The sequence below is a fragment of the Macaca mulatta genome, chromosome 9, assembly GCF_049350105.2.
Source record: "Macaca mulatta isolate MMU2019108-1 chromosome 9, T2T-MMU8v2.0, whole genome shotgun sequence".
NCBI lineage: Eukaryota > Metazoa > Chordata > Mammalia > Primates > Cercopithecidae > Macaca > Macaca mulatta.
This window is the reverse complement of record NC_133414.1, coordinates 77,094,252-77,115,053: the sequence shown is the minus strand read 5'-3', so window position 1 is coordinate 77,115,053 and position 20,802 is coordinate 77,094,252. Positions and strand designations below refer to the sequence as shown.

Genomic DNA, 20,802 nt, shown 5'->3' with positions numbered 1-20,802 from the left:
TTCACCATGTTGGCCAGGCTGGTCTCCAATTCCTGACCTCAAGTGATCTTCCCACCTCAGCCTCCCAAAGTGCTGGGATTACAAGCATGAGCCACTGTGCCCAATTATAAATGTTTTATTATTGCCTCCCCATCAAGCTATCTAGAATTGTTTTCATGTTATTAGCCCACAGGGTTAATAACTTCAGATCGGACATATATGAAGACAAAGAACACACAAAAATATTTCATAATTATCAATGGCCAAGGGCCAAATTCTAAGTTATATTACCATTACCTAGTGAATCTTAGCACTAGTAAGAATGATCCAAGTCAATAAATAATATTTAGCATTCCAAAGAAATTCTGGACCTGTAGTCCCAGCTACTCGGGGGGCTGAGGCAGGAAAATTGCTTAAACCTGGGAGGCGAAGGTTGCAGTAAGCTGAGATTGTGCCACTGCACTCCAGCCTGGGGGATAGAGCGATGATTCTAGACATCAGCTTTGAGGCAAAATTTATGAGTTGTTCCCCAAAAGCAATTTCAACAAAGGCAAAAATTTACAAGTGAGACCTAACGAAACGAAAGAGTCTCTGCATAGCAAAAGAAACCATCAACAAAGTAAACAGACAAACTACAGAATGGGGGAAAATATTCACAAACTATGCATCTGACAATGGTCTAATATCCAGAATCTATAAGGAGCTTAAATAACTCAACAAGCAAAAAAACTAATAACTCCATTAAAAGTGGGCAAAGGACATACATGAATAGATCCTTCTCAAAAGAAGACACATAGGCAGCCAACAAACATGAAAAAATGCTCAATATCACTAATCATCAGAGAAATGTAAATCAAAACTACAATGAGATGCCATCTCACACCAGTCAGAATGGCCATTATTATTATTATTATTATTGAGATGGAGTCTTGCACTGTCTCCCAGGCTGGAGTACAGTGGAGTGTAATCTCAGCTCACTGCAACCTCCACCTCCTGGGTTCAAGCGATTCTCCTGCCTTAGCCTCCTGAGTAGCTGGGATTACAGGCACCCGCCACCACACCTGGCTAATTTTTGTATTTTTTTTTCAGTAGAGATGGGGTTTCACCATTTTGGCCAGGCTGGTCTTGAACTCCCGACCTCAAGTGATCTGCCCACCTTGGCCTCCCAAAGTGCTGGGATTATAGGCGTGAGCTACCATGCCCGGCCCAGAACGGCTATTATTAAAAACACGAAAGATAAGAGATGCTGATGAGGTTCCAGAGAAAGGGAATCCTTATACACTGTTGGTGGGAATGTAGATTAGTTCAGCCACTGTGGACACCAGTTTGGCAATTTCTCGAAGAACTAAAAACAGAACTACCATTCGACTGAGCAATCCCATTACTGGATATATATCCAAAGGAAAATAAATCATTCTACCAAAAAGACACATGCACTCGTACGTTCATCACAGATTTATTCATAATAGCAAAGATCTGTTATAGGTCTCAACCTATAATAGGAATCAACCTAGGTGCCCATCAGTGGTGGACTGGATAGAGAAAATGTGGTACATAATACTATGGAATACTACATAGTCATGAACCAGAATGAAATAATGTCCTTTGCAGCAACATGGATGTAGCCAGAGGCCATTATCCTAAGTGAATTAACACAGAAACAGAAAACCAAATACCGCACACTCTCATTTATAAGTGGGAGCTAAACATTGGGTACATGTGGACAGAAAGATGGGAACAACTGACACTAGGGACTACTACAGAGGGTAGAGGGGGAGGGGGACAAGGGCTGAAAACCTACCTATTGGGTACTATGCTCACTATCTGGGAGATGAGATCATTCATACCCAAACCTCAGCATCACCCAGTATCATGTAACAAGCTTGCACATGTACTCTCTGAATCTAAAATAAAAGTTGAAATTACAAAAACAAAAAAGCAAAAAAAAAAAAAAAAAAAAAAAAAAAGTGATACAGAGAGTCTTAAAATCATACCCGATTCTATTTTCTTCATTCCTGACAAATATAGAAAGTAACTTACACAGTAAGTACTTTATTGTAAATCACTCACCACATTCAAACTAGGAATTGAGCACCATGAAGTAAATGTGCTGGGAATGGCAGAGCTACTTGGAGGGGTTTCTTGAACCCGAGGGTCATTGTGACTTTTTAAAAACATGCTTTTAAGTGGTTAAGGGAGCTACACGATGTACCAGGTACTCTGAAGGTTTTGTTCTGTGTTCCTTCTGACATTTGTAAAGATATGAAGGTAACAGGACTAAGCAGTGGATACAAGTTCAAAGCTTATTTCAGTTCAACAAATATTTGCTAGAACTACTTACAAGTACACATTATATACCAATGCAGGTCTCTTCATTTAATGCCGTAGTCTTTCTGCTACATCATGCCTATTTGCTGTATAATAAATTCTGTTCAAAGTCACAAAAATGTTTTAAAGATTCTCACCAATTTATTTTTTTAAAAAAGATAAGGTTTAAGGATCTTTAAAAATCAGACACAAAGTAACATGTTTTGACAGAATAAAAAAATAAAAACCAAAAAAAATAAAAATAAAAAAAATAAAAACCAAGACAGATTTCCACTAAATAATAGGCACTAAACTATTAATAGCTACTTTATATTCATGATGTCATCATTCTCAAATAATTTGGGTTTGATATTATTATCCTCTTCATTTTACAGACAAAACAGAAGAACAAATCAATTGTCTTTCCCCAAATCACAAGCTAAGAAATGGTGGGGCTAGGATCTGAACTAGAGATGCTTTTGGAGATCTTTTTTTTTTTTTTTTTTTTTTTTTTTGAGACGGAGTCTCGCTCTGTCTCCCAGGCTGGAGTGCGGTGGCGCGATCTCCACTCACTGCAAGCTCCGCCTCCCGGGTTCACGCCATTCTCCTGCCTCAGCCTCCCGTGCGGCTGGGACTACAAGCGCCCGCCACCGCGCCCGGCTAATTTTTGTATTTTTTTAGTAGAGACGGGGTTTCACCGTGTTAGTCAGGATGGTCTCGATCTCCTGACCTCGTGATCCGCCCATCTCGGCCTCCCAAAGTGCTGGGATTACAGGCGTGAGCCACCGCGCCCGGCCTTAGAGATGCTTTTGAAAGCACATTATGATCTTAAGTTGTATGTTGCTGGAGTTATTTTGGATTTTCATAACAAATCAGTGTGTGTTTTCATTGCCAGGGTACTGCTCCACCATATGAATTTATTCAGACATTTTGGTGCCCCAAAGTCAGCTGTGGCAAGGCATATATATATATATACACACACACACATACACACACACTTGTCAATCCTTGCACAGAGGAGTAAGAACGAAAGCGGTCACAGTCATGGCAGGACATGTATATGCCACTTATTAAAAACTATCTTTTAGTAGCTTTATGTTTACAGATGGCTGGCTTGGAGAACGTGAAAAAGAGATGGTTATTTTTGTTTGATATGTCCCAGATCAAAAAAAAAAAAAAAATTGAAAATCACTTCTTTCAAACATACAAATCTGAACTCTGGTTCACCTTAGGTAGATTTTAATAGACTACACATGGAGAGCTATGAACACAACAGTTTGTTTAGTTTTTCCAAATGGTTAAAAAAAGTCACACCAAAAAGAAATAAAATTAAAAATCACTTAGAGTAGCATACTAATCAACAAAGCTATTGATGGTTTTAAAAAATCAGGAACTCCTCAGTTCTCTAAGTGAGTCAAAATTGAGTTTTGTGTCTTTAGAAGTATTCCTCCAAGGTTAAAAAACGAATATTCAACTCAAATTAGATCAACCAAGCCAATTTTCTTTTTTAGTAGAGGAAACGATAGATTAAAATATGTTTTATTGGAGAAGCAGTAAGTTAAGGAAGGATATAGTAGTAGGCAATACATGACTCACCTTGACAGAATACAGAGTTACACACAATTAAAGGTAGATGTCACTTCTTAGTTTTTTTGCTGCTGTTGTTTTTGAGACAGGGTCTCACTCTGTCACCCAGGCTGGAGTGTGGTGGCATGATCTCAGCTCACTGCAACCTCTGCCTCCCAGGCTCAGGTTATCCTCCCACCTCAGCTTCCTGAGTAGCTAGGACTACAGGTATGCTTTTGTAGAGATGGGGTTTTACCATGTTGCCCAGGCTGGTCTTGAACTTCTGAGTTCAAGTGATCTGCCCACCTTGGCCTCCCAAAGTTCTGGAATTACAAGTGTGAGCCACTGTGCCCAGTCATTTTGTTTTGTTTTGAACTTTGATACTTTCATTTTTTCTTTTTTCTGACTCTCTCAGGTGGTTCTATACACAAGTTATAGTAAATTAAAAACAAATGAAATTTTATGTAACTTATAATTCATTAACTCTACCAATATGTCCTGTTTTATAAACATATAAACAATTATGTTTATAGTCCTGTATCCGCTCTCCAAATGGAAAAAGAAAACATTTATACTTACTGGAAAGAACAGTTGTAAGGAAAATGTAGTCTGAAAAGGATATGAGCCCACATTCTCCAAGGGTGTAAAATATACTGCCTTCATCAGCAAATTTTTCTCGTTCCTGGGAAATTTTCTATAAAATGTATGGGTTCCAACAAAAGACAAAAATATATAAGTGAATTAGAATATAAATAGTGAGAGATGAATCACCATTTATCTGACAGTTTTATGCTATTTACCATAAGCATTTCTCTGATGGCCATTCAAAATCAATGGATCCTTTACAGTTTTCAAGATGATGAAAATTTCAAGACAAAAATTATGTTTTCATTTTAACATTGGTTCAATATGAACATTAGAAAATAATTTCAACGTTAGAAGCCTCTGCCATTGCACATATACAGGCCCACTTCAGAACAGGTTTTGTTTCTTAGTTTGAAAAACAATCCACCTTCTTCTACAGAGGTATAAGTGGAATAAACAAATAAACAAACAAACACATGAAAAAACTAAAAGGAAATCAGTTTTGTCCAAGAAAAACTAGACTGACAGTGATAAGAAAGAAGTGAGCAACTATTTCCAAGGCCTATACAAATGCTCAGAAAACCAATTTCTGAAGTACGAATTTTACTTTATAACCCCAAGAATCTTAGCTTCAGAATACACAACAGGATGCAGAGTGAACAGCGTCTCTGAAATACAATGCCAGATCAGTTGTGCACACTTTCGGCACAATTTAATCATACCTACTGTTACTTTAATGGAGGCTCCTAAATTTCAGCTATTTGATGAAACTGTCTTCTACAACTTGGTTTTTACTCTAAATATATATTTCTTTTCTTTATAAATCTCACAAAGAAAGTTAGTTCTCAGCCGTGGTAACTGTCTGCCTGGCAAGTGGTCTCTTCCTGGGTGTTTAAACAAACTTACTCTGTTTTCTGAATTCTTAGCCAAAGCATAAACTTAGTTGTGACATTGAATATATTTTCAAAAACTGAAAAGGATCCACCAAAAAGTTAGACTTGAAACTAATTTCCACAAGTTCTAGACCACCAAAAATATTTAAGGAATTATTCTGAGTATAAAAAAATAGATTAAAAAAACCCAAACCAATAAAGCACAATCAAAGTAATAATGTCATGCAAGCATAAAGTAAGAGGCAGCATTGCAGGCATAACTTCAAGAGGAGTATCATGAAAACTAAACCAACAAGCACCATCACACCAGCATCCAGTTACACAACTATCCAATGGGTTACCTCTGTCTAGTGGAGATCCCATCATAAACCACAAAGGAAAGAAAACTGGTTAACCAACTGAAAATGCAAGTACCACACGAATCATCATGAAGTCAGTTTGCAGGATCTTCTCAATAAACGCATTCAAAATAGCCTCTACTAGATTTACTTGTTCATAAGAAACAGTAGCTATGGACAGGGTAAAGTCCATAGGTGAACACCAATAACCCAGTACTAGGTTTTGATGGTGCTTCTACTTAGGAGAACTTTGCTGACTTCTTTTGCGGCTGACAGAAGGCATAGTCCTGCTTGATAGCATTTAGAGATTACTTCTTTCGGTTGACAACAAAAATGAACATAGTCCAGTATGTTCTTATTAAGGTCAGATCTCATACCACACTTGATCTTCTACCAAGAGACTGAACAGAAATTTCAGACAAAAAAAAGCTACTGGATGAGAACTAGAACAGCAAAGTCTTCCACCAGGAAGTTAATATTTAAATTTCTCAAAATAAAAGAAAAAAATAGTCGCACTTTTTACATTACCCAAGGTACTGCAAAGGTAAAATATGTGAACAGGAAAAAATACACGAAATGAGAATAGGTCCCCAAAGGCTGACCATTACCAGCCATAACAATATATGTGTATAGAAGCTAATACTTAATAATAATGATGTAATAAGCTTATGGGGAAATTGCTATAATTAAAATAAATAACATAGTGGAAGCCACAGGTTGAGAAACAGACAAAAGTCTAAGGATAGAGTGAAATGAGGAAGCTAAGCCAAAGAAGCATACCTAACATTACTTTTCTAACAATCATCTGGGCCATGCTGATGCTGAGAAGGTAACACAAGGACAAATCTAATTTTGTTGGTAACAAAATTTAAGTTTGATATAACTTCAAACCCACAGAAAGGTTGAAGATTAGTATGAAGTACTATTATATATTTTTTACCAATTCACCAACAGTTTACATATTACACAATTTGCCTTGTATTTTTTCAGTGTGCCACTTTGAAAGTAAATTGAAGACATCATGTCCCTTTATACTTAAGTACCTCAGCATAGATTTTCTAGGAACAAAGACATTCTCTAATGTTCACAATCCCAAACGTTGAAATCCCCAGAGATCAAAATTTCTAAAGCCTAAAATCACCAAAATGTAATTCTGATACATAATTTATAGCACAGTATACATTTAATAAAACCAGGAAATTTAGCATTGATACACATACTATTATCTAATTCAGTCCTTTTTTTTTTTTTTAGATGGAGTCTCGCTCTGTCACCCAGGCTGGAGTGCAGTGGCGCGATCTCAGCTCACTGCAACCACTGCCTCCTGGGTTCAAGCCTCAGCCTCCCGAGTAGCTGGGATTACAGACACACGCTACCACGCCCGTCTAATTTTTGTATTTTTAGTAGAGACGGGTTTTGCCATGTTGACCAGGCTGGTCATGAACTCCTGGCCTCAGGTAATCCACCCACCTTGGCCTCCCAAAGTACTGGGATTACAGATGTAAGCCACTGTGCCTGGCCAAATCCAGTCCATTTTCGAATTTAGCAAACTGTCCCAATAATTTCCTTTACAGCTACTTTCACCCTGATCAAGGATGTAATCCACAATCATAAATTCCGTTTAGTTATTATGTTTTTTCATCTCCATTATTAGGGAACAGCCTTTCTTTGTCCTTCTTTATTTTTTCCTGTAGAGGTTTATTGGTTCTGATTGTGATAAATTCACCATTTTAACCATTTAACCACACAGTACGTGGGCCTTTTAGGTTTGGCTTCTTTCACTGAACATAATGATTTTTAGGTTCACCATGTTGTAGCATGAATCAACATTTAATTCGTTTTCATTGCCAAATAATATTCCACTATATGGGGTGCTGATCATAATCGCCCCAAAATACACACTGAACACCATAATCCCAAATGTTGAAATCCCCAAAGATCAAAATCCCTAAAGTCTAAAATCCTAATTTTGGAAAAAATAAAAATTCTTTAAAAATATTTGCTTACATTTTTAAAGGGGATTTGAGAAACATAAAAATGTGACAGACGACTTTGAGCAGAAGAACCATGTTCATAAAGAAATGGCTCAAAGGGGAAATGTATAAATATAGTTAGTAATTGTATGTGCCCCAGCTTTATAACTGCAGTCATCTGAAATACCCTGAGAACAAACCTAAGTCTTTTGATGAGATCAGTTTAAAACCACAATGAGTCATCATTGCATACACAGTTGCCCAAAGAGCTGAGATCTTGAGAAATTTTATCTTTCACAAATGCAGAGGTAAAAAAAGGTCATTTCTTCATTTATTGAGGAAGTTTCAACGTTTTTACATAAACGCACAATGCTTACACACAATCAATCCTGTGATAATACACTTTCCTGAAGTCGAATTTCTGATATCCAAAGCAGCAGGAGAAAAGTCTGCCCCAGCTCTCACAGAGACCCATTTGTTGTCACCAGACCCCTAGCTGATTGGATGGTGCCCACCAACATTGAGGGCAGTATTGTCCCCATCTAAATCCAATCAGATTCACACACTAATCTCCTCACCCTAACAGAAACACCCAAAATAATGCTTTACCAAGTTTCTAGGTATTCCTTAATCTAGTCAAGTTGACATTTAAAATTACTGATACCTAAAATTAAGTCCACAAGTTAACCCCTTGTCAATCTGGCATCCATACACAGCTCCTTTGTTTTTTTCTTTTCTTTTCTTTTTTTTTTTTTTTGAGACAGAGTCTTTTTCTGTCACCAGGCTGGAATACAGTGGCACAATCTCTGCTCACTGCAATCTCTGCCTCCCGGGTTCAAGTGATTCCCCTGCCTCAGCCTCCCAAGTAGCTGGGATTACAGGTGCCTGCCACCATGTCTGGCTGATTTTTTGTATTTTAGTAGAGATGGGGTTTCACCATATTGGCCAGGATGGTCTCGATCTCCTGAACTTGTGATCTGCCCACTTTGGCCTCCCAAAGTGCTGGGATTACAGGCGTGAGCCACCACACCCAGCCCCCATACACAGATCCTTAAGCCATACTTAACTCCCAAATAAAGATAACAAAGTAACAAGGAATTTTGATCTTTTGGGATTGTGTCTTTTGAGATTATGATCCAAACCCCATTGTATGTATATACCACAGTTTATCTATTCATATGCTCAAAGACATTTAGGTTATTTCCACCTTTTGGTTATTCATGTACGAGTATCTGAGTACCTGTTGTCAATTCTTTTGGTATGTACTAAGGACAGGAATTGCTGGGTCATATGGCTGCTCTATATTTTTGGTGTTCGTTTTGTTTTGTTTTGAGACAGTGTCTCACTCGGACACCCAGGCTGGAGTGCAGTGATGATCTTGGATCACTGCAGCCTTGCCCTCTGGGGCTCAGCTCAGGTGATCCTCCCATCTCAGCCTCCCCAGTAGCTAGGACTACAGGTACGTGTCACCATGCTCGGTCAATTTTTGTTATTTTTTGTAGAGATGGGGTTTTGTCATGTTGCCCAGGCTCATCTTGAACTCCTGGAGTTAAGCGATATGCGTGCCTCAGTCTCCCAGAGTGCTGGGGTTACAGGCATGCGCCAACACGCTCAGCTGGTTGTTTTTTGTTTAAGACAGGAGGAGGTTGCTCTGTCGCACAGGATGAGATGTAGTGGCACAATCACAGATCAGGGCTGCATCCTTGACCTACTGGGCTCTAAGCAATCCTTCCACCTCAGCCTTCCAAAGTACTGGGACTACAGCACCATTTACATTCCCATAAGCAATGTAAGAGGATCCCACATTCTCCACATCCTCACCAGTACTTCCTCCTTTTCTTCTTTTGTTAAAAATTATAGCCATCCTCACGGATATGACATGGTATCTCATTGTGATTTTTATTTACATTCGCCTAATACCTAATGATGTTCAGCATCTTTTCATGTGCTTGTCGACCATTTGTATATCTTCTTTGGAGAAATGTCTATCCAAATCCTTTGCTCATTTTTGAATTTGTTATTTCTCATTTGGTTGTTGAGTTCTAATCTAAGTTCTTTACATATTCTGGATACTAGATCCTTATCATATATATATTTGCAAATATTTTCTCCTATTCTGTGTGTTGCCTCTTCACTCTTGATAATGTCCTATGATGCAGAAAAGTTTTAAATATTGGTGAAGTCCAGTTTATTTTATTATTTGTGCTTTTGATGCTATATTTAATATTTCATTACCAATCCAAGGTCACGAAGATTTACCCCTAGTTTTCTACTGAGGGTTATAGCATTTGCTTTTTTTTTTTTTTTTTTTTTTTTTAGGTTATTGATCCATTTTGAGTTAAATTTTGTATATAATGTGAAGTATGGGGTTCACCTTCATTCTTTTGTATGTGAGTATCTAGTGGACCTCATACCATTTGTTGAAATGGTATGACCTTTTACCACTGTTTTGACATGCTTGTTGAAAATCAATTAACCACAGATGTGTGGGTTTATTTCTGGACTCTCAATTTTCTTCCACTGTCTGTGTTTATGCCAGTACCAAATCGTTTACATTTTTGTAATTTTAAAAAAATTGCAGTAAAATGCATACAACAAAATCTGCCACTATAAACATTTTAAAGCATAAGTCTCTTCAGCTCTGTGCATTTTTTTCATTCTTTTTCCTCTCTGCCTCAGACTAGATAATATCAATTGACCTATATCGTCAAGTTCACTAATTCTTTCTTCAGCCTGCTCAAGTTAGATGGTTGAATCCCTCTAGTCAATTTTTCGACTCAGCTCTTGTACTTTTCAGTTCCAGAACTTCTATTTGGTACCTTTTAAATAATTTATATGTATCTATTGAAATTTTCTGTTAGTTCATACATCATCCTCCTCTTAGCTACTTAACTACACTTTAGGCAGTTGATCTAAAGTCTTTGAGTAGTACGTATAATGTCTGTGCCTCCTCAAGGATACTTCCTATTTTATTTTTTCTGTGATTGGGCTGTAATTGATTGTTTCTATGTATGCATAATTTCTTGCTTAAATTGGACATTTTGTATATTATAATGTGGTAACTCTCGAAATCGCATTCTTCCCCTTCCTCGGGGTTTGTTGTTGCTACTTGCTGGGGGTTATATTTGTTTGTTTAGTGACTTTATTAAACTCTTCTTGTAAAAATTATATTCTTTGTCACATGTTGTCACTCAAGTCTGTTCACCTTAGTGAGCAACTAGTGATTTGACAGGTTTCCTTAAATGCCTGGAGCCAAAGGGGGAAAAATACTCTCTGGATCTTTTCAGATTGGCTCTGCATTGGGCATTTCTTCAATGCTTACTTAGCAAGACCATTTACAACTCTCTCTTAACCTTAAGATTCCTGCTTGCATGGGGCTTAAATGTCAGCCAGACATGAAAGCTCAGGATCTTTTAAGGTTTCTTCTGAGCATTCATTCATCCCTAAGCCTTCTAGACTCCCCTGTACATGGTGAAGCATTTCAAATCACTTGTTCTCCCATGTATCTCCTTACAAAGACTCTTCCTTCCCAGGCTAATTGGTTTGTCTGCTGCTTATCCCAGGCTGCTACAGTGAGTATTATTTACCTTTAAATTTTTTTGACAATTGCTGCCCCAACCCCCTAAAAGCTCTGAAGCAGGTGAAACAAGGGCAAGCCTCAAAGCTGATTCCTTAGGGAGCCACCAGACAGGTTGATGCCCATATCCAGAGTCATCCAAGAACATGATCCACATTGCTCATTCTGACACCAGCAAGTTCTGTCAGGAACAAGGGCCGCCATCCTTATGGCTGCCACTGCACTGGGGAGTTGGGGTGGTCACCAGGTAAGCTAAAATACAATGTTTTCTGAACAGATTTTAGCAGCTTCTTTCTTTTAAAGCATTCTCCTGGTTGTTTTAAGTCTTTGATTAGATTTTACAGATCTGAACAAGTTAACTGACAGTTTTTGGCAGCTTAATTTTTGGTTTAATGGAGGGATGTAGTTTTGGAGTTCCCTGCTCTGTCATTTTTTTATCTCTTTGTACTTCTTAACCTTGACAGTCTTAAAGGGCACAGGTGAGTTATACTGTAGAATATCCCTCATTCTGAATTAGGCTGATGTTTCTTCGTGACTAGATTCATATCTATCTATCACAAACTATGAATTCATGTTGATAACTATAATTCCTTTCTAGGATACAATTTAGTCTTATCCCTCATGCACTTGTTTTTTTTTTTTTTTTGAGACGGAGTCTCACGCTGTTGCCCAGGCTGGAGTGCAGTGGCGTGATCTCGGCTCACTGCAAGCTCTGCCTCCCGGGTTCCCGCCATTCTCCTGCCTCAGCCTCCTGAGTAGCTGGGACTACAGGCGCCCGCCACCGCGCCCGGCTAATTTTTTGTATTTTTAGTAGAGACGGGGTTTCACTGTGGTCTCGATCTCCTGACCTTGTGATCCGCCCGCCTCGGCCTCCCAAAGTGCTGGGATTACAGGCTTGAGCCACCGCGCCCGGCCTACTCCATGCACTTGTTACTACCTTCTCCAAAAATGAGAAACCTGGTTCCCATTATCATCAATATATTTACTCAAGCTTAGAATACACAAACAGTAGTTTCACAACTGCTAATCCCATCTCTGTAGAAAACAAACATATCCATATCATCTAGAGTTCAACATGTTACTTTTAAGGAAAATCTACATATGTTGAAATGCAAAAATCTAATGTATAATACACATTTTTATCAAGATATAGAACATTTCCATCACTTCTGAAAGTTCTTTTATGCCCCTCCATAATAAATTCCTACCATTTCACCATAGATGAGTTTTGCCTGTTCTAGAACTTGATATAAATGGTATCACTAGTATATAGTTTGGTGTCCTGCTCCTTTGGCTCAGCATAATGTGGGGAAGATTTATCAACGCTGTAATCATCAGTAGTTCATTTTTATTGCTGAGTAGTATTTTATTCTGATCATTACAAAATTAAAGTATATAATAAATGTAAAAGCATTCCTGTTTCTCTACATCCTCTCCAGCATCTGTTGTTTCCTAACGTTTTAATGATCGCCATTCTAACTGGCATGAGATGGTGTCTCATTGTGATTTTGATTTGCATTTCTCTAATGACCAGTGATGATGAGGTTTTTTCATGTTTCTTGGCCGCAGAAATGTCTTCTTTTGAGAAGTGCCTGTTCATATCCTTCACCCACTTTTTGATGGGGTTGTTTTTTTCTTGTAAATTTATTTAAGTTCCTTCTAGATTCTGGCTATTAGCCCTTTGTCAGATGGGTAGATTGCAAACATTTTCTCCCATTCTGTAGGTTGCCTGTTCACTCTGATGATAGTTTCTTTTGCTGTGCAGAAGCTCTTTAGTTTAATTGGATCTTATTTGTCAATTTTGGCTTTTGTTGCCATTGCTTCTGGTGTTTTAGTCACAAAGTCTTTGCCCACGCCTATGTCCTGAATAGTATTGCCTAGGTTTCCTTCTAGGGTTTTCATGTTTTTAGGTCTTATATTTAAGTCTTAAATCCATCTCGAGTTAATTTTTGTATAAGGTGTAAGGAAGGGGTCCAATTTCAGTTTTCTCCATATGGCTAGCCAGTTTTCCCAACACTATTTATTAGTTAGGGAATCCTTTCCCCATTGCTTGTTGTTGTCAGGTTTTGCAAAGATCAGATGGTTGTAGATGTGTGGTGTTATTTCTGAGGTCTCTGTTCTGTTCCACTGGTCTATATGTCATTTTGTGATGTGCGGTTTCTAATTCTTTAGTAAAAAATTCTACACTGTTCTTCCATGCTTTTGCAGCTGGGGTGGTAAAGAAGTAGAGAGGGAGAGAAGTTGCTTGTATGTTTTCAGAGGCATGCTCTTGTTAAAGAGTGGTTCAGATACATTTAGGATTATGTATCTATTTACTAACTCTTAAGAATTTATAAGTGAATTTATAGAGTATCCAAAACTGAGGAAGATTCTTACAAAATTCATGACAGTAATTACAGACACAAAAATTATCATAAAACCATCAAATTTGATCTCTCAAGTTATTCAAAGCTAGGAAGAACATAAAATAAATATGTCAAAATTTAGGAGGAAATGGGAGTCACTAAAAAACAAACTTTTAGATTATTCTGTGCCTATGGCTGCTTCTTAGCTGGTGTTTTAAAATCAAAGACCTGAGTCTACCATTTGATCCAGCAATCCCACTACTGGGTATCTACTCAAAGGAAAATAAGTCATTATACAAAAAAGATACTTGCATACGCATGTTTATAGCAGCACAATTCACAAATGCAAATATGTGAAACAAGCCCAAATGCCCATCAGTAAACAAGTCGATAAAGAAACTGTGGAATATGTACACAATGAAATACTACTCAGCCATAAAAAGGAACAAATTGATAGCATTCGCAGCAACCTGGATAGGACTGGAGACTATTATTCTAAATGAAGTAACTCAAGAATGGAAAACTAAACATCGTATGCTCTCATTCATAAGTGGGAGTTAAGCTATGAGGATGCAGACGCATAAGAATGATACAATGGACTTTGGGGACTCGGAGGTTGGGGGAAGGGTGAAGGGGTGAGGGATAAAAGTCTACAAGTTGGGTACAGTGTACACTGCTCGGGTAATGGGTGCACCAAAATCTCACAAATCACCACTAAAGAACTTACTCATGTAACCAAATACCACCTGTTCCCCCAAAACCTATGGAAATAATTTTTTTTTTTTTAAAGAAAGAAAATGTCAAGTAAAATGATCCTTCATTTAATCTTTTGGATGGTGTTTAATCCTTTACTAAATTTTAGGTCATTTTTTTCCCCTAAGCAAACACCATTTATACACTTCAGGGGTGATAAGGAGGCATATTCCAAGAAGAACATAATCTTATCAGACTGGTAATAATGTTCATTTCCTCTCACTGCCCCAGAGGTAGTTCTATTCAATTTACTGACCAATGTTACTCCTTTCAGAGAACAAAATTATGCAAAATGTTTTAAAGCAATGTGCTCACTAACTTAAATGAACAAAATATAACTGTTTTACTATTCACTGATATGACTAGTCTTAGATCTTATTTATTTCAAAATTTAAAATGTAGTTGTAGGTACAGTATCACCAACACATTCAAATTACTGATCTCAAGTAAAGGCAAGTGGACATTATTACAGGTTTTTGATATTGATCTCAACTGTACCATATCCTCAATATTTTCATTTTTTAGATAAGCAGAAAGACTTGAAAGTAAACTTATTATATAGCAAATTATACACTACACATGTCTAAATGGTACGCTTCACAGCGAGTCAAAAACCTAGATTGTTGTACCAGATGACTTTATGCTGAAGCACCCACACTTTGGTTTCTGAGCAATCACATAAACTTATAAAATACATGGTTAAAGTTGCCGGTGCCATGAGGGGCACTGGGACTGGGATTTCCAGACTCATGAGTGCTAAGTGTGCTCAAACAGTAAATCCTAACTAGTTACAGGGTTGATCAAAATAGGGTTAATAATTTTGCCTTCTGGGACTCAAGTATATGAAACCAAAGACAGAAATCACATCTAGAAACTTTTTCTCATTTCTTCTAGTTAAGATCTAATTTGAAGTTATAAAGTTCAAAAAAACTTTTTCTAGTTAATAGAAGTTGATGGACTATGTCTGCAAAATCAATGTTTACATATCATCTAGAATTCAAAACATCTTTGGCATATAGAAAATCTGATGAAGAACACAGCTTTACTATTTAAATTAAAGTGTCATCCTTTATGGGACTGAAATCTTTGGATTATTTTAGTATTAATATTTCTACACATTGCTGAAATACATTTCATAGTCTATCTAAATCCCTTGAGTAATAGTTGAGGTTGTACATCAAAAACAAATTAATGATAATATGCTTCTTCTGGGAAATACAATTTGGCATATCATTTCCAAATGATAAATAGTATTTCTACCTAAGGTTGGGGTCAAGGTATGTGGTGGGGTGCTAGAAAGACAAAATTCAGCAATTTTCCCATGCAATTAATGCTCACACTTCATTATCTAGTTGGTGCATGGATTGATGCCAAAGCCTTGGTAAAACATCAATCTTAAACAATCACACTATTTCCAATCAAATTAAAAATGTTGCACAGCTAAAATACGTTACTCTTATTCCCCACCCCATCTCTGAACTTGCAGAAGGGTAGAATTTGGGGATATGTCAGATAACAATGAAATCAAAATGCTTCTAATTTGAAGTAGTTTATGATTCCTCTTTCTGAGTCAAATTTTCTTCTAAGCTTTTCAAAGGTAATATTGCATTTGAGACAAACACACATAAATTACTGTGCAACAAACTGGAAGGTGAATGCTTAAGATACTGTAAACTTCACTATGCCAGAAAGCAATTCTCTTTTCAGTCCCAATTCTAACCACCTCAGCTGTGAGAACAATTCCAAATACCTGGAATGCAAAGGTTTTCTCATCTCATTAACTAGATGGCTTCAGAGAAGATGATACAAATGAAGATGTTTTTAAAAAACAGTGGCAGATGATTTGATTAAAAAGCAGTAACAAAACATTTTAAAAGTCTACTGGAATGGCATTAACTTTAAAGAAATGATACAACTTTACTGAAAAGGATTGTTTTAATACTCGGCATCTGAACGAGGTATTATCAAAACTCTGGAAGGAGAAAATCTACAACTCTACTATTTTCTACCATGTTATTTCTGCATACTAGCTTCAAAACAGCTTTAAGCAGGGGAATCTGTGTTCTATGACTTGATTATCTGCTACCTAAATCTAAGAATTTAATTTTGAACTTTGGCCACTCAAATGGATCATTGCTAAAAAGAACAGTCCTGAGATGAGCAGCAGTGTTGGTTTTAGTCACTTGGGTTATAAAAGGTTTCTCTACCACTTAATGTAAAACCAGTCTCAAGTAAAAATCTTGAAAACTAAGTCAATATAGTGATTTCACCTCCTTTCACTTGGAAAAAATTTGTATAAGAAAAAAATGTATCATAAGAACAAAACTTAAAGTTTCACTCTGAGGATCACCACTCACAACCTTGATCTAAACTGTTTTAGTAACTATCACCTCCCAGGAAACCGTTTTGATGAAGGATTTTAAAATCAATTTTGAAAACAAACAAACATTTATAAGTATCCCTTAAGGACCACTGACCATTAAAGACACCATTAAAGACCATGAAGAACTTAAGCATTATACTTCGCATATTCTGGAAGTATGTGAACTGGAAGTGGCTGACCTCAGTTACAGGTGTTAGCATCTCATTTGATTTACTCTCTTTAGTAAATGCCAGGTACTGTGCTAGGTACTTTATATTTGCATTATCTCTTTAAGTCCTCACTGCATACTATTATCTGCACTTTACAGATAAGAACACTCAGGTTTAGAGAAGTTACATAAATAGCCAAAGGTGACAATACTATTAAGTGGCAGGAGACTCCAGAGCCCATGTCATGAATCATTTTATGTTACATTGTATCAACTACACAGGAACACACTGATATCTATATTGTTCCCAATTTCTGGAAAACGTTAACCAGGACTGAATATTTTTTAAATACTTCACTACCATAAAATATTGACCTTGGGGCTTAGTTTGTATCTGCTAACTTAACTTGAAGTTGAAGAGGAAAGAAAGTCCAAGCCAATGATATAGGCGTACATTTTTTTTTAAGGCTTTCACTTCCTCAAATGCATATTTTGATCATTTTGAAATGTGCATCACTTCAAGAGTGTAATGTTCTTTAATTTTTAATTAATAAATGTTAGATTAATTTGTAATTGGTGAAGTTTTTCATTCAAGTTTAGAATTTTAAAAAATACATCATGCCAAAAACAAATATGCAAATAAAGGACTATCCTCACACATTCTCTACAACCAAAGATCATAAATAGATGTTCAGGCTAAGTTGAGAACTCGTTTTACCAGAATAGAAGGAGAAATAACTTGTTTAGTATACCTCTTATGGAACTTTAATTGTGTGACCTTAAAACATGCTAGAATGTGCTAAAATATAAGAAAAAAGAAGTTAGCCTGGAACTAAAGAAAATTGTCTGATAGCAAAGTGAATTTTGAATCTTGTTTTATGATGAAAAAGCTAAAGATGAAGGTGTAAGAAATGCAATGGTTAGTCATGTTTATGTTTTCAAACCAACAATGATAAATCAAATGGGTTCATTGACCCCAAATTCAAACACAACATAATCTAAAATAAAAATGGATTTAAAGATATTTTAATAGGAGTCTGAATATTTGAGACAACTAAGTAAACTACACCCTCCTTTGGCACACTTAATGATTATATTATTATTTATTTTCTCAACTTAAATAATCAAACACATGGGTTAGATTAACAAACTTTAGTAGTGGTGGAACTCAGAGACTGGAAAGAGACATGATGGATACTCCTCACAGCAGTCTAAGTATTTAACAGCATTAATAAACTGCATCTGAAGAACAGCATTCTATGGTACCAGGAAAACAAAATGATCCCAGACTTTCCACAGGCAATAGAAACTTAGCATGCAAAGAACAAGTCACTGCAAGGAAGCAAGCAAGAAATGCCTCTTCTACAAAGTAACTGTTCATTGACCTTTGGAAGCTTAAAGGATTCATACTAGTGCCACCAAAATGAGTGATATTCATAGAACCCAATATAGGTAAACAATTCTCCCACTACCTAAGAAAAGGTTTATTATTCTTTAATATAAAAAGTTTATTCATAAGATAGCCTTAAGAATACAGAAAAGCTTGATTTTGAATCCCTGATCAACCAAGGACATTACCTTAAATAGTGAGAGTTTAAAGAAGACTGGTGCTCTTTTGTCACCTAATGTTGACTACTTAATGCTGCAGATTCCAGAGACTTTTAAGCACTTCCCAACTGCTGCCTCTCGAATCTATTCCTAATTAGTAAGGACACCTATCCAAGTCCAGCCATTTTAAATCTTCCAGCCGTAAGCCATACAATTATTAAAGGAGAGGAAGAGTTTTTAGCTACCCTCTACAAACTGTCCTACCATAATTAGAAAACCGGAAGTGGCTGGCCTCAATCACAAGTGTGTCTTACCTGATCTACTCGGTACTCTAAAATAGAATTCCCAGGATTAGAAACATTGATAATGGGATCATCCATACATTACTCTGACATAATTTTTAATGTATTTGTCGGTTTGGTTCAGAATGCAGTTAAAGGCAAAGGTATTTAGGAAGATAATCTATTGTACCAATAATAGGATACCTAATTTGAGGGTCTGGTAAGGGGACTACCAAAAATACACTCCAGGCCGGGCGCGGTGGCTCATGCCTGTAATCCCAGCACTTTGGGAGGCCGAGGCGGGCGGATCATGAGGTCAGGAGACCATCCTGGCTAACACGGTGAAACCCCATCTCTACTAAAAAAGACAAAAAAATTAGCTGGGTGTGGTGGCAGGTGCCTGTAGTCCCAGCTACTCGGGAGGCTGAGGCAGGAGAATGGCATGAACCCGGGAGGCGGAGCTTGCAGTGAGCCCAGATCGCGCCACTGCACTCCAGCCTAGGCAACAGAGCGAGACTCCGTCTCAAAAAAAAAAAAAATACACTCCATTAAGAAGTACAGAAAAAGTGTACTATACAAATAAAGGGCACCCTGTGGTCTTCGTTAGTTATATCATTAGCTATTTTAAACCAAATGATGTTTATAATTCAGCTTAATTTATATTTAATTACTACAATTCAGTTTAATTTATATTTTTAAGACTGCCAACCACCAGAAATGTGAGAGTAATCTTTTAATGAATAAATTTTAATAATTTATAAATTATCATTAAAGAGCCCAAGCCTTCAAAGACCAATTTAAAAAGTACTTTTAGCAGTGTTCTTGAAGATCTCCTTTGCCAGCCTATACATATTCTTTTCATGGTTTTCTCCAAATATTTAGTTGCTTTTCCAAGTTAAAGTCATTGATTAGCTCAGAAAAGCAAAATAATAGTCTTTCTTGGTGTCCCATTTATCTCCCCTTAAGCTATTTTATTGCGCAAAGTGCAACCAAGCAACTGCTTATTTGTATTTATTATGTAAGAAATTTCAAAAGAAGAAAAGAATAATTTTTAACTTGAAGTTACTGTTGTCTCATCAGTTACAGTTCAAGTAGGAACATAATATCCCAAATAAGACTTTTATTTTTGTTTTAGAGACAGGGTCTCACTCTGTCACCCAGGCTGGAGTAGTGTCACAATCATAGCTCACTATAACCTCCAATTTCTGGGTCAAGCGATCTTCCCACATCAGCCTCCTGAGTAGCTAGGACTACTACTGTTTTTAAATGTCTTCATAGAGATGAGGTCTTGCTATGTTGCTCAGGCTGGTCACGAACTCCTGGGCTCAAGCGATCCTCCTGCCCCTGCCTCTCAAAGTGTTGGGATTACAGGCATGAGCCACCAGACCTGGCCTCCAAGTAAGACCATTTAAGTGACTCAATTAATAAGTACCTCTTATACTTAATAAGAGTGATTAAAACAACGTTTCTTAACCTTTTGTGTAACATATAATGTTAAAACTTCCTTTTCAATCATGCTGGGTATTAAATTCTCAAGGACTTTGTGCAGTGCTTGGATTGTCATATTAAAGATAAAGCATGTTAATTTAAAGTGACAGGAACGAAATCATTCTGAAGGGAGCAGGGCAAGAACATATGCATCATGCACTGAACTTTTGTTCCTGAAGCATTACTATGGATTTTGGAGCATTAAATAATTTAAAGCACATGCTGCTGAATCAGTACCTGCCAGAAATCCTAATCAGAAGATGAGAAAAAGAAAAAACATTGACATTGTTTGATTATATGAACAAACCAATCAAATATACATATCACAAAACAAAATACACAAAGAAACAGTTAAAACCTGTAATAATATCACTGAACACCTGGAAGTAGCAAATGAGGAATACATAGAAATGTTTTAGATATTATGTACTAGGCACAATAAAACAAAACAACGATGTCTCAATACCATTTCATTTACATAATTTTTTTAACTTTATGGCAAAATAGTTGCTTTGCCACTCAATATAGGCAATCAAATATGGATGAGTTCAGATAATTAGTAACTACTCTAAGAAAGAGTACAGAATGGCTCCTTAGAAAAAGGTCTCCAAAATTATGTTGCATTAAATAAAGTGATA

General features: G+C 36.9%; 1 protein-coding gene and 1 long non-coding RNA gene across 4 annotated transcripts in view; both read right to left on the bottom strand.

The window, feature by feature from the left end:
* Positions 1-20,802, bottom strand: part of MICU1 (mitochondrial calcium uptake 1) — a 261,029-nt gene that overhangs the window by 128,935 nt on the left and 111,292 nt on the right. For 2 of the 3 annotated variants that reach the window (XM_028826501.2, XM_015147414.3), the window contains exon 6: positions 4,432-4,546. In XM_028826501.2, coding sequence (XP_028682334.1) covers positions 4,432-4,546 — 115 coding nt within the window. Of the gene's footprint in view, positions 1-4,431; positions 4,547-5,671; positions 6,122-20,802 lie in introns of those variants that run through there. The other variant, XM_077946639.1, reaches the window with a different exon arrangement.
* On the bottom strand, positions 9,985-14,378 carry LOC144331147 (uncharacterized). The gene is made up of 2 exons (XR_013398087.1): positions 12,137-14,378; positions 9,985-11,836 (listed from the first exon to the last, which is right to left on the bottom strand). It is a non-coding gene; the product is annotated as an uncharacterized LOC144331147 (long non-coding RNA).